This window comes from Chiloscyllium plagiosum, unplaced genomic scaffold (assembly GCF_037043375.1).
Source record: "Chiloscyllium plagiosum isolate Xiang-an unplaced genomic scaffold, Cpla_swu_hap1 HiC_scaffold_37, whole genome shotgun sequence".
Lineage (NCBI taxonomy): Eukaryota > Metazoa > Chordata > Chondrichthyes > Orectolobiformes > Hemiscylliidae > Chiloscyllium > Chiloscyllium plagiosum.
The window spans coordinates 23,405,882-23,421,122 of NW_028270175.1; the positions used below are offsets into that span (position 1 = coordinate 23,405,882).

General features: G+C 43.4%; 1 protein-coding gene across 1 annotated transcript in view; it reads right to left on the reverse strand.

Annotated features, from left to right (window-relative positions):
• Positions 1–11,665: 11,665 nt before the first annotated feature.
• sdf4 (stromal cell derived factor 4) overlaps positions 11,666–15,241 on the reverse strand; it is an 85,480-nt gene continuing 81,904 nt past the window's right edge. The window contains exon 6 of the mRNA XM_043675817.2: positions 11,666–15,074. Within this exon, the coding sequence (XP_043531752.1) occupies positions 14,898–15,074 (177 nt within the window). The 3' untranslated portion in view covers positions 11,666–14,897. The remainder of the gene's footprint in view (positions 15,075–15,241) is intronic.

Genomic DNA, 15,241 nt, shown 5'->3' on the forward strand with positions numbered 1-15,241 from the left:
AGAATATAGGAAGAATGGTTAGTAAGTTTGCAGATATCATCAAAATTGGTGAAAACAGGTTATCTCAGACTACAACAGGACCTTGATAAGCTGGGCCAATGGGCCAAGGAATGGCAATGGGTTTTAATACAGATAAATCCAAGGTGTTGCATTTTCGTAACACAAACTAGGGCAGAACTCAAATAGTTAATGGTAGGGCACTGGGCAGTGTTGTCATACACATGTGGATGCAGGTACATAGTTCTTTGAAAGTGGTGTCACAGGTAGACAGTGGTGAAGAAGACATTTGGCATGCTTGCCTTCATCAGTCGGAATGTTGAGTACAGGGGTTGGAACATCATGTTACAGCTGTACAAGACAACTGGTAAGGCTACATTTGGAGTCCTGTATACAATTCTGGTCACCCTGCTATATGAGGGATGTTATTAAACTGGAAATGATGCAAAAATGATCCACTCGGATGTTACTGAGACTGGAAAGTTTGAGTTGTAAGGAGAGGCTGGATAAGCTGGGACTTTCTTCCCCAGGAATATAAGAAGCTAAGGGGTGACCGTAGAGGTTTATAAACAAGGAGGGGCATAGATAGGGTATATAACACAAGGCCTTTTCCTCAGGGTAGGTGGCGTCCAAAACTAGAGGGCATAGGTTTAAGGTGAGAGAGAAATATTTCAAAGACACCTGACAGATAACACGGGGTGTTGTGTGAATGAGTTGCTAGAGGAAGTGGTAGAGGTGGGTACAATTACAACATGGCCTTTCATGCTCTCAAGACCAACTGAACATCATCATCAAACCAGTGAAGGAGGAGCCATCGTCATACAGAATCGAATGGACTATTGCAAAGAACTGTATTGATACAACCAGGAACACTACTGAAAACTACCTGCTGATTCAACCAGAGAACACACCCATGAACTAAACAACTTTGGATCCAGCCCTTCATAGTCCCCTATACGCTCTCAACCCACGTACTTTTTGCAAAGGAGACTCCTACTGCCTTCCGAAGATACACAAAGCCAATACACCTGGACATCCCCTTGTATCAGGCAATACGACCCAGTATAAAAACCTCTCTGGCTATGTCAAGGGCATCTTACAACCCAATGTACGGGGGCTTCCAGCTTCTGTCACTTCAGTACAGATTGCTTCCAGAAACTCAGCACCCACGGACCAGTCAAAGCAGGAACATTCCTCGTCACAATGGACGTTTCAGCACTCTACACCAGCATCCCCCACGACAATGACATCGTTGCAACAGCCTCAGCACTCAACACCAACAACCGCCAATCTCCGAGCACCATCCTTCAGCTCATCCACTTTATTCTCGACCATAATGTCTTCATCTTTGACAATCGGTTCTTCATTCAGACACTTGGAACAGCCATGGGGACCTAATTCAACCCGTGCTACACACCAGATACATTGATGACATTTTCTTCCTTTGGTCTCATAGCAAGAAGTCACTGAAACAACTGTACAGTGATATCAACAAGTTTCACCCCATCCATCAGATTCACCATGGACTACTCTTTAGTATCTGTCTCATTCTTGGACATATGTATCTCCATCAAGGATGGGCACTTCAGTATCTCACTCTACCGCAAATCCACGGATAACCTCACGATGCTACACTTCTCGAGCTTCCACCCTAAACATATTAAAACAGCCATCCCCTATGGACAAGCCATATGCATAAATAGGAACTGCTCAGATAAGAGGGAACGTGACGGACACCTGAAGGTATTGAAGGACGCCCTCATAAGAACAGGATATGATGCTCAGCTCATGGATCACCATTTCCGATGTGCCACAGCGAGAAAGTATAATGACCTCCTCAGAAGACAGATATCGGATACGACCGATAGGGTATCCTTCGACTCCGTTACCTGGAACAGAAAAACTATGCCATATTCTTCACACCCTGCGAAATATTATCGACTAAGCTGAATACCTCACTACGATCTTCCCCACACCTCTACTTCTTGCCTTCAAACAACTGCCAAACCTTAAACAGACTATTGTTCGTAGGAAACTACCCAGCCTTCAGGATAACATCGACCGCAACACCACACAATCCTGTCATGGCAACCACTGCAAAACATGTCAGATCATCCACATGGATACTACATCACATGTGGGAACACCACCCACCGCATACACAACAGGTACTCATGTGACTTAGCCAATGTTGACTATCGCGTATGCTGCAGGCCAGGATGCCCCAAGGCATTGTACATTGGTGACACCATGCAGACATTATGATAACGGCTGAATGGACACCACATAACAATCAACACACAGGGGGGATTCCATTCCAGTGGGGGAACACTGCTGCGGTCCAGGACAGTCAGCCTCTGATCCTAGGGTGAGCGTCCTCCAAGATGGACTTTGAGATTTTTTTTATTTCAAAAATATACTTTATTCATAAAATACTTTGATGGTCTGTACAGTTGGTCATGCCATCCATATGTAAACATTTAAATACAGAGATCAGAATTTATCATTTGTATATACAGGTCTGTATGTTTATCAATTATATGTCCATATATTTAGCTGAGCATCAGCAGAGCCCAAATGACTGCGTGGGCCCCCTGTTCTTCTTAGGCAGGCAGATGTTACACGGTGGTCTTTCCCCACCGCGCCTTGGCAGCAGCTGCCCCAAGCTTCAGCGCGTCCCTCAACACGTAGTCCTGGACCTTGGAATGTGCCAGTCTGCAACACTCAGTCGGGGTCAACTCCTTCAGCTGGAAGATCAACAGGTTTCGGACCATCCAGAGAGCGTCCTTCACCGAGTTGATGAAACTCCAGGCACAATTGGTGTTCGTCTTGGTGTGCGTCCCGGGGAACAGGCCGTAGAGCACGGAGTCCCGCGTCACAGCGCTGCTTGAGATGAACCTCGACAAACACCACTGCATTCCTCTCCAGACTTCCTCTGCATAGGCACATTCCAGAAGGAGGTGTGTGGCAGTCTCATCCCCCCCGCAGCTGCTTCGAGGGCAGTGTGGGGTGCGGCTGAGAGTCCGGGCGTGCATAAAGGATCTCACAGGCAGACCCCTTGTCACCACCAGCCAAGCCATGTCTTGGTGCTTGTTGGAAAGTTCTGGCGATGAGGCATTCTGCAAAATGAGTTTGACAGTCTGCTCAGGGAACCGCTCGATAGGATCCGCCCTCTCCTTTTCCCGAAGGGTCTCAAGGACACTACATGCTGACCACTTTCTGATGGATTTGTTTTTCTTCATAAACTTCTCCACGAAGGGCAGGTGATACGGAACGGTCCAACTACTCGGAGCGTTCCGTGGCAGCGAGGCCAGGCCCATCCTTCGTAACATCGGGGACAGGTAGAACCGCAGTACGTAGTGACACTTGGTGTTTGCATACTAGGGATCCACGCACAGCTTGATGCAGCCACACACAAAGATGGCCATCAGGGTGAGGATGGCATTGGGTATATTTTTTCCCCTGTTGCCCAGATCTTTGTACAGCGAGTCCCTTCGGACCCGGTCCATCTTTAACCTCCATATAAAATGGAAGATGGCCCGGGTGACTGCAGCAGCACAGGTTCTGGGAATAGGCCAGACCTGTGCCACGTATAATAGCAATGACAGTGCCTCACACCTGATGACCAGGTTTTTTCCTGCGATGGAGAGCGACCGTAGCTTCCATCTGCCCAGTTTCTGCCTCACTTTGCTGATACGCTCCTCCCAAGACTTGGCGCATGCCCCAGCCCCCCCGAACCAAATACCCAGCACCTTCAGGTGGTCGGTCCTGACGGTGAAGGGGATTGAGGATTGGTCGGCCCAGTTCCCGAAGAGCATGGCCTCCCTCTTGCCTCGGTTTACCTTGGCTCCCGAGGCCCGTTTGAACTGGTCACATATGCACATGAGTCTGCGTACGGACAGTGGATCCGAGCAGAAAATGGCGACGTCATCTGTGTACAGGGTGGCCTTGACTTGCAGGCCCCCGCTGCCAGGAATAGTCAGCCCTGTCAGGCTCACATCCTTCCTGACGGACTCGGCAAATGGCTCTATGCAGCACACAAACAGGGCAGGAGAGAGGGGGCAGCCCTGCCTGACTCCAGATCTGACTGGGAAGCTATCTGATTCCCACCCATTGATTGAGACTGCACTGACAATGTTGGTGTAGAGCAGTCTGATCCAATTGCAGATTCCCTCCCCAAAGCCCATTTTGGAGAGAACATCTCTCATATACCTGTGTGATATCCTGTCAAAGGCTTTCTCCTGGTCCAGGCTGATCAGGCAGGTGTCCAACCCTCTGTCCTGCACGTAGGCGATCGTATCCCTGAGGAGTGCGAGACTCTCAGTGATCTTCCTGCCCGTTACAGCACAGGTTTGGTCAGGGTGAATCACCGACCCGAGAGCAGACCTGACCCGGTTGGCGAGTACCTTTGACAGAATTTTGTAATCCGCATTCAACAGTGAGATTGGTCTCCAAGATGGACTTTGAGATACGCAACAACGCAAAATCACTGAGCAGAGGCTGATAGCTAAGTTCATACCCATGAGGATGGCCGCACCCGTGCTCTTGGCTCATGTCACACTACAGGTGACCCCACCACTATATATATATATATATATATACACACACACACACACACACACATTCAAGATTCTTTTCTGCCAATGAAATAGCAGGACCTCACACCTAAAGTGCAATGTCTAACCTAAAATGTCACCCATGTACATTGATAAACCTTTAGTTATCTAGACACACACACTTGAAAGGAGTCTGGATTTTGCATTGTTATCAGAATTCTGCCTCTTAACTGATCAAGGGATTCAACAAGGGACGCCCGAGGAAGGAGCTGAGCTCTGAAAGCTTGCAATGTCAAATAAACCTGTCGGACCATAACCTGGTGTTGTTTGATATTTAATATTTAAAACATATTTGAACAGGTACATGGATAGGAACGTATAGAGGGAGATGGGTCAAACGCAAGCAAATGGAATTAGTTCAATTTAGGAAACCTGGTTGACATAGATGAGTTGGATCGAAAGGTCTGTTTCTGTGCTGTATGACCCACACTCTACCACAGATACAACCACAGACTCCCACACACCCACACAGTCCTACAAATGCATTCACCCACATTCACACAAACTCCGACACATATGCTTACATGTCACAAACTCTAGTTTTGAAATACTGATGGATGAGGCTGAAATAGTTTGGAGGTTCAAAGGACACTCAAGATGCTCACACTAGACAAAGCAGCAGCAATGAAGGCAACAGCTTATTAAAATCGCTGTCAAATTATTGGATAAAATCAGTGGGAGTGCAGATCATACTGCACACACTCGAATCAGACATTCCCTCTAGTCATTCAGACAAATGAGAAGTATTCAACATGCTGGAGATAAAGTTCTGAGTTATAAAGAGAGACTTTAGAAACTTGAAAGGAATTTGAACTTTCACTTCTGAACTGTGAAACGAATGGAATGATTGTTCCTCTCACTGAGAGGTGGGAGCTGCTTTCATGCGAGGAGGAGGAGAATTTGGGATCGAAACAACATCATTTAAAACCTCTCTGCTCCTTCCTAAGACAAAGTGCCGTCTTCATTCCAAAAACTAACCACAGAAGCTAGTTTCAAAATGGCCAAAGAGTTATTAAGGCTAATCCCCCCCCCACCCGCTGGTTCAGACAAGGGTGAAAAACCAGCTCTTCACTGTAGATGGGAGATGGTACCATGTCATTTAACCAGAAAGCAATGCCCCAAGGTAGCCAAGCATCTAAAGACATGAAGCATGGCACCCTAGCTTGGCATCAGCAGTGTAGGAAGTTTATGACTTGGTTTCTATGATAAAACACCGAATCACAGGTTTGTTTTGTTGTGGACACAGCCCTACCTCAGTAAATTGCATAGCACCAGCCCCATTTTACCTGACCAAACACATCAGTACAAGTCTGTGTCCTTCCTACTTCAGTCTCCTCCACATACAGCTGCCGTCACAGCCTATGTGCTCTCGTCTACATTTGATGTTTCTTCACTGCACCATCCAAATTATACTCCACTGACAAAATGCAGTGGAGCCACTACTTTTCAGCAGGCCACTCACTGACACATCCCATTGCCTTAGGCAGGAGAAGATAGCAGCACAGGACTCAGAGTCATACAGCATGGAAACAGATCCTTTGATCTACCCAGTCCATGCCGAACATAATCCCAAACTAAATAGTCCCATCTGCCTGCTCCTGGCCCATATCCATCTAAACCTTTCCTATTCATATGTCCAATGTCTTTTAAACATTGTAATTGTACCCTCATCCACCACTTCCTCAGGGAGTTTGTTCCACATCAAGGACAGAATCACATTGGCATCAGTTCAGGCTTGGCAGCAGGTGGCAGGCACCAAGGCTCAGCTCGAGCTCATGGATAATGAAACAGAAGTAAACATGGGAACAGGAAGAGGCCATTCAGCCCCTCAAACCTATTTCACCAGTTAGATCATCACTGATCTGTATCTTAGCTCCATCAACCTGTGTTGTCACATAACTCCTGTCAATCTCAGTATTGACATTTTCAACTGATCCCCAGCCTCAACAGCTTTTTGGGGAAAAAGTGTTCCAGATTTCAGTGACTGAAAAAGTGCTTTCTGATTCATCTCAGATGGGCCTGGCACTCCTTTTAAGGTTGAGATGTCTTCATCTGGAAGGGGCTTTGCTCTCAAACTGCCCGTCTCTCATCACTGAGTTCAGCCTGGGGTTTCACTAAGCAGCCACACTAGTGCCACCAGCAACTGAACATGGTGCCTTTATGAAACCTTTGCAAGTTCTGGGGATCATTGGAGGAGCGAGAGGACAGTATGCTAGAAGATGCACAATACTCAGTCTCTCCCATTCAAACACCAGCCCAGAAACTGATATCCAACAATTGGTAGATAGGGATATGTGGGCCCTGACAACAGTCCGGCAATAGTACTGAAGTAATGTGCTTCATTACTTGCAAAGGTTTCATAAAGGCACCATGTTCAGTTGCTGGTGGCGCTAGTGTGGCTGCTTAGTGAAACCCCAGGCTGAACTCAGTGATGAGAGACGGGCAGTTTGAGAGCAAAGCCCCTTCCAGATGAAGACATCTCAACCTTAAAATGAGTGCCAGGCCCATCTGAGATGAATCAGAAAGCACTTTTTCAGTCACTAGTAATTAGCTATACCCCTTGCCAAGCCGTTCCAGCTACAACTCTGGCATCTTCCTGACAATGTGGAAAATTGCCCAGGTATATCCTGTATACAGAAAGCAGAACAAATTCAACTCTGCTAATTACCAACCCATTAGCCTACTCTCGAACATCAGTAAAATGCTGGAAGGTGTCATCAACTGTGCTCTCAATCAGCACCTGCTCAGCAATAACCTGCTCAGTGACATCCTGTTTGGGTTGCGCCAGGGCCACTCAGCTCCTGACCTCATTATAGCCTTGGTTTAAACAAGGACAAAAGAGCTGAATATCAGAGGCAAGAGTGACAGTCCTTGACATCAAGACTGCATTCGACAGAGTGTGGCATCAAGCAGAAACAAAAACAGAAGTTGCTGGAAAAGCTCAGCAGGTCTGTTGGCATCTGTGAGGAAAAGTCAGAGTTAACGTTTTGGGTCTGGTCCCAACATAGATTAGATTAGATTAGATTAGATTAGATTACTTACAGTGTGGAAACAGGCCCTTCGGCCCAACAAGTCCACACCGACCCGCCGAAGCGTAACCCACCCATACCCCTACATTTACCCCTTTACCTAACACTACGGGCAATTTAGCATGGCAAATTCACCTGACTTGCACATCTTTGGACTGTGGGAGGAAACCGGAGTCCCCGGAGGAAACCCACGCAGACACGGGGAGAACGTGCAAACTCCACACAGTCAGTCGCCTGAGTCGGGAATTGAACCCGGGTCTCTGGCGCTGCGAGGCAGCAGTGCTAACCACTGTGCCAAAGTGCCGCCCACGATGCTACCAGACCTGCTGAGCTTTTCCAATAACTTCTGTTTTTGTTTCTGATTTACAGCATCCACAGTTCTTTTGATTTTTATTTAAAATGGCGTCAAGCAGCCCTAGCAAAACTGGAATCAATGGGTATCTTAGGCAAACTCTCCAGTGATTGATGTCATACCTGGCACACGGAAGATGGTTGTGGTTGTTGGAGGTCAGTCATCTCAGCAGGAGTTCCTCAGGGTATTGTCCTACGTCTAACCATCTTCAGTTGCTTCATCAATGACCTTCCTTCCATTATAATGTCAGATGTGGGGATGTTTGCTGATGTTAGTGCAATGTTCAGCCCCATTCAAGACTCCTCAGATACTGAAGCAGTCCATGTTCAAATGCAACATAATCTGGGTATATCCAGGCTTGGGCTGACAAGTAACAAGAAACATTTGCACCACACATATGCCAGGCAATGACCATCTCCAATAAGACACAATCCAACCGTTGTCACTTGACATTCAATGGTGCAAATATCATTGACTCCCCAAAGCTGTCCACCATCTACAGGCACAAGTCAAGAATGTGTTGGAATACTACCCACTTGCCCAGATGAGTGCAGCTCCAACAACACTCAAGAAGCTTGACACTATCAAGGACAAAGCAGCCTGCTTGAGTAGCACCACATCCACAAACATCCACCCCCTCCACCACCAACGCTCAGTATTAGCAGTGTATATTATCTACAAGATGCACTGCAGAAACTCAAAGATCCTTCAACAGCACCTTCCAAACCCAGGACCATCTAGAAGGGCAAGGGCAGCAGATACATAGGACCACCACCAACAGCAAGTTTCCCTCCAAGGCACTCCCCATCTTGATTTGGAAATAAATTGCTATTCCTTCACTGTCACTGGGTCCAAATCTTAGCATTTCCTCCTTAATGGCATTGTGTGTCACCTACAGCAGGTGGACTGCAGCAGTTCAGCAACACAACTCACCACCAACTTCTCAAGGACAACGAAGGAGATACAATAAACACTGGCCAGCCAGTGATGCCCATGTCCCACCAGTAAATAAAAAAGTGTTTCCAACAAGTAGTGCACCAAGGACAAAGATGTGAGATCAAGGGCAGAGCAATTGGACTGCTGATGCTACAGCTCACCAGAGGACACATTCAAATTCCAATCCAATGTAGTTTCCAAAGCCCAGTCTAGAGGAGGATGCACTAGAGAGCTGGTCAGCAGAGCTATGTATTGGACAATGTAGACAAGTCAATTTCTAATTTGCACGTAGCACATTGAAGCATCGAAACTCACGGTAAATCAAGCAGTTACCTACAGCTCTCAGAACTTACAAACAGATCACTTATGGGTACTGAGCTCAAAAGAATGGATTGGGGGAGGGGGAGCAGTCCAAAAATTCTTCACATACTTAATCTGTTGTCCCACAGAATAAAGCAAGTGCTGGTGTGCAGAATTACTGGCAGAGGCACTATAGGAGAGGCATATGCTTTCCACTTTCAAATGGGTTTTTGCTTGTTCTCCTTCCACCTACACATTGTATGAAGCAATATCAACTGAACCTGACTACCCTAGCAGCAATGACATGCACTAGTCTATAGCCAGCAAATTCACAGGAACAGAATTTCTTGGGATGAACTAGTCAAGGCAAGTGTCCTCATGGGGAGCATAGCTGCCTATCACTTCCTGAACTATAATTCGTGGACAATTATCTTATAAGGCCATAATGGGAACACAGGACAGACTAGGAGAATGGATCTGAGTAATCTTTAGTTTCTGTATGTGTCTCTGGTATTTGCAAATTGCATTTTCACATGGATGCCATGTGTTGTGTTCGAATAGAAGACTTGGCCAGTGACGGGATGAGATGGTGAAAAATCCCTTGCTGGCTTTTGGTGGGACACTCATTGAAAGATACAGTGGCAGGATGGATTGAGGCGCAGGTGGGAAAGAGCTGAATTCTGCAAAGCTCTTCAGGTTAACATCAATCAGGTGGAGTTAATGCTTCCAAATAAACCTGTTGGACAATAACCTAGTGTTGTGTGATTTTTTTTTAACCATATAATATCTATCATTGTGTGGTATTGGAGAAGGGCATGAGACATGTATAGAGTCTGAACTGGTACACTGAATCATCTTAGCAGAAACAAGGAACAAAAAACTTCACTAGAATTGCCCAGTTTACTGATTCAGTGTTGGAGATAACTCATTCACCAATAATTATTTTTGGAGATTTGTAATTACCACTTCCTATAGGTATGATAGGTTGAAACCTGAGCAGAAGCCTATTTACACAGTAGACTCAGCACTTCTGTGGGTGGCTGACTGAAAATATATTTCTACAATAATTTGGACAAAAATAAAAGACTTCTTTAAAAAAATATTCATCATGGAACGTGGTTGTCACTGGCTGGCCAGCATTTATTTCTTCATCCGCAGTTCCCCTTCAGGTGGCAGTGAGCTGCCTTCTTGAAGCACAACAGTTCACCTGTTCTGGGTTGACCCACAATGCCATAGGGGGAGAATGCGAGAATTTTGGCCTAGCAACAGTGAAGGAATGGCAATATATTTCCAAGTCAGGATGGTGAATGGCTTGAAAGGGAACTTGAAGGTGATGTCGGTGTTCCCAAATCTCTGCTGCCATTGCCCTTCTAGATATAAATGGTCATGGGTTTGGAAGGTGCTGCCTTAAGATCTTCGGTGAATTTCTGCAGTGCATCTTGTAAATGCACTGAGTGTCAGTAGTAGAGGATGAAATCCATGTTTGCGGATTTGTGCCAATCAAGCAGATGTCCTAGATGGTGTCAAGCTTTAGTGTTTTGGAGCTGCACCACTCAGGCAAGTGGCGAGTACTCTACCACAATCCTGGCTTGTGTCTTGTAGGTGATAGATCGGTTTTGGGAATCAGGTAGTCAGTTACTTGCCATAGTATTTCAAGCCTCTGACCTGCTCTTGTAGCTACTATGCTTATGTGGCAAGTCCAGTTGAGTTTCTGGTCAAACACACATGCACTAGGAACCTACATTGGACATAGCAGCCCTAACATGCATGACTTCCTTTGAAGATTGAGAGTGATGGTTTAAGTTTGCCTTCACCAGCCTTCGCGCCATAGTGGCCTGGTCAATGCATACTCCAGTGATTGAATAAATTGGTCAAAACTGATATGCAGTAGTTTTAATACCAAATAGATGTGAATCCAATTAAATAGATGGCCTGCACTCAGACTGCACAGGGTATGATTAGTGTACAAAATTCATGACAGCCTCTTTTCACACATCCAGAAAGAAAACCTTAAAGAGATGTTAGGCTTATTTAGTACATTAGAGTCCCAACCCCAGTTGAGGTGCCCTATATAATTTTAGTTACTTTTTAATAATTTTTATACTTCTAGATGGGCAAAAAGCTTCAAAAAACACTTGCAAATGTTGAGTGTAAGATGCATATGCGCAGACTGCTCTTTGTCTTTGCAAGGTCCAGGAAGTCTGGGTCAAAGAACATTCTGCACTGGAATCTGTTCTCCAAGTTGTCAATCATTTGCAGGTACAGTCAAAGCCTGGTGTTCCTATTGTCTTTACAAACACAGTTTCTGTGAATTTCTGCCAAAATTGCCGCCTGATGCTGGAGAAATTCCTCCTGTTCAATATGTCGAAGATTCTCCATTATTCCTATGACACTGTACAGTTACTAAGCAAAGTCAAGAAAGCTCGAGAATACAGTTGAAATTTTGCCACCTTGTTTCCATTTTAATTGCTCGATAAACATTCAAATCATTTCTACTTGTATACATTTAAAGATGCACAATATCAAATTTCAATTGTTCAAATTTGTTGATGCACGTACTTTGTGACTGAAAAGACTGGGCTGTTTTACAAAACATGCCGCACCACTTGTGGTTTACGAAAGAACAATGAAAGCTGACTGTTCATCTCCCCTGTTATTCCACATTAAAGTGTATCACTCAAAAACCTCCTTCAAAATGGTTTAAAGAAACAAAAGAAATACCATAATGTGGAGACAGCAGTATAGACAGATAATGTCACTGTAAATGATCAAGACTACATTTTCATTGGAGTAATTCTATGATTTCTAAGCTTTATAGTGCAAATTTTTCATCTGTTTTAGCATTTGTATGTTATTTATAAAAAATATTATTGGTTTAAATTCCACTGGCTGCCATGATGGGATTTGACTTCACATCTCCCTGGGGCCCTGTATTACCAGTCCAATGACACTATGCTCGCAGCTCCACCTACTTTCCACCCATTTAAATGTGAATTTTTGATCTATTCTTCATTTTATTTTGAATTATATTCTGGGTTTATCTATTGTTTCATGTTGTTTTACATACTTTTAATGAGATCTTCTTTTCCAATACTGGCAGAAAAAAGTTTAAACTCAAGAGTCTCAGTTTTTCTCCTACCTTTAAACTTGGCGATCTTTCCAACGTTTTATGGATGATATTAACTGAACACAATTGCTCCAAGGCATTACTGTAAAATCTTAAAGTATCACAAAAGACTAAAGAAAATGAACAAATTACTTTGCACCTGATATGCTCATTATACAAATGGAGGAACGAGGAAGTAACAGACTGACAGTGTGTATAGATTCAAAAGAAAACTCGATACCTGTAAATAGTAAAGAAGATGGAGGAAGGACCGAAGGGTCTGATCCCATGCTGTACATCTCTATGAATAACAATGTTTGTGATTTTTCAAGTACAAGACTAATCAGATGGGTTGGAATGGTCTCCATCTGTTCCAGATGGACACATTCTCTGTTAATTTGTGCACTGCTATTTTGGGGGAACAATTCTAATTTTTTTTGTTGTTTTGTGGCAAAATTTATAATTTGGAAATGAAAACTCTACTTATTTTTCCTTTCCAATTTCACTCACTACAAGCAACCGGATACTTATACAATTCATACCAAATAAAGCGTTAAATGTGCCCATCCAAAAGCATAACAATGAAATCTTTTGAAGAATGTTCAGTTGCACCTACTGTTTTGCATTGTTACAATAAGCGGATATTTAAATTATGGTAGCCGGGTCATATAATCCTTGATTCCATACGCTTTTGCACAAATGATTTTGGTTGTGCCTCACAAAATGAAAAAAAAATTAAAATTCACAATAAATTGTCACAACCTTTGGTGCACTGTAGAGGAATACATTTAGCAGGCAATTGGAAATCACAGTGTGATTGGGAGGAACTTTACATTAGGTTACACAAAGATACAAAAGCAATGCATGATATCTCAAAAAGGGTCATGTTGTACCACAACATCCTGAAACACTGGAACTCATCTAAACACGTGCTAAAACATTATTCTTCATTTTGATCACTAAAAACAATTCTAATGCATTTATTTCTCTCAGCCATGATTTTATTAGATAAGTGCACGTGTCATAAACAGATTCACTTGAACAATAAATATTATGAGAAAAGGTAATCAACATCAAACCGAAAGTATAGCAAGATAAAGCTGGTTCAAATTACTGAAGCAAATATTCACAATAAATTATCAGATTTTCCCTGGTAACTCAAATAGTTACTATCAATGGTGGTTTAATTAAATTCCAGCACAGCAACATAATCTGGTACAGCTAACTTTTTGAGACACTCATTCTGGAATGCTCTTCTGTGATCTAAACTTGTATCATAGGCTTTCTGCAAAACTATGAAAACAAATGCATTAGGTACCAATTGCAAAGATAATTCCTAGGGAAAAAAACAGCAATATTGAAACATTGCTTTATTATCCTGAAAATCTTCTACCACAAAACCTTTCAAAGAGTTCTGTTGATATAGATATATCAACTCAAATTACTGTATTGATTGCAGAACACTAATCTTGCAGAGAGTAACACTGGATTAATACTAAAGATCATTAACTATCTCCTTCAAGCACAGTTCAGAGTCTCTGGTAACCATTTCTTAATTACGATCTGGCAGCATTTACCATGGACAGACGAGTTTATGGTAAAAACAACTTGAGCTCTGTACATTTTGAGGGAGACAGTAATCTCGTTCATTTATATAAATCTGTGGTGAAACATCACACAGACAAAACCAGAATTTTAGAGACAGAATTCAGGAATCCTGCTTCTGCAACTGGATGAACTTTGCCTTTTGCACTTACACTATTTTTGTATTTCCAAAGGCACAACAAACCACTGTGATAAAAATTGTGATAAGATCAGGAGAGAGAATCCTGTCTGGCATGTCTACTGAACTAACACTTTAGATAGGGATCATGGTTAGAAGTCTCACAATCTCAGTACATGCTGTTGTTTCTTGCTGCCTTTGAGGTAATTTGCAAATTCACTGCATGTAAACCAACTGTAGCAGCCATGTAAGCTTTTAAAAGGAAACTACAAATTTTGATTATTAATAGGACATTCATTACCAATTAATGTAACCACTGTGTCCTGGTTACAGCAGTGCCAATGCTGATTGCAGGATGAGCAAGAAGCTCTTCACCATATCTTAGTGGAGATTCATATTACATTTCACAATAGCTGACAATGGTGATGTATCTCAATGCAAACTCAACAAGGTACAGCAATTGTGACTACTCAGCATGAAGAGTTCGTCTCACCCTAGCACAATGTTGCAAGAGTCCTCTATGGGCCAGCTTGTCTGAGTGATACACAGTACTGGTCACACTCACTGGTCCCTAAACACTGCTCCATCTCACACTTTGTGGTCGTTCAGAAATTATAGCATTAAAGCGGGGACTGCTTGGTTTTCTCTGAGAGATGAGACTTTACACAAAGCAATAAGCGGTCTTACTGTTTTAAGGTTGACAAAGTCTTGAATAGCTGGGGAAATTTAACAGGATACAAACAGCAGTAATATGAAAAGCAATTTTTCAATAAGCATATTTCTGGTTGATACAACTGGAGATTCCAAGTAGATGATTCTGATACAGGATCTTTGCTTTTCAGAATTCTTCATGAACGCTCTGAGCGTAATTCATTAGTTTACTTCCTGTAAAGTACTCGCTGTATTTCAGGATCTCTTCTAGTTCAAGGTAGTGGTCTTGATTCTCATCTGCAACAGCTATCATCTGCTTGGCCTCATTCAGGGCACTGTATTCATTCATGGGATCCATGTATTCCTGTCAATTTAATAATACCAAATTAACTACAGTTGATTTCTACGTGGGAGAGTGAAGCATGAACTTGAAGAGGCAGATTTTTTTAATGAGAAAAGTCACAAACATATATCTCATAACACTCAGCAGGCTACTAACCCTCGGCGTTTTGTTCGTGTTTTGTTGCATTT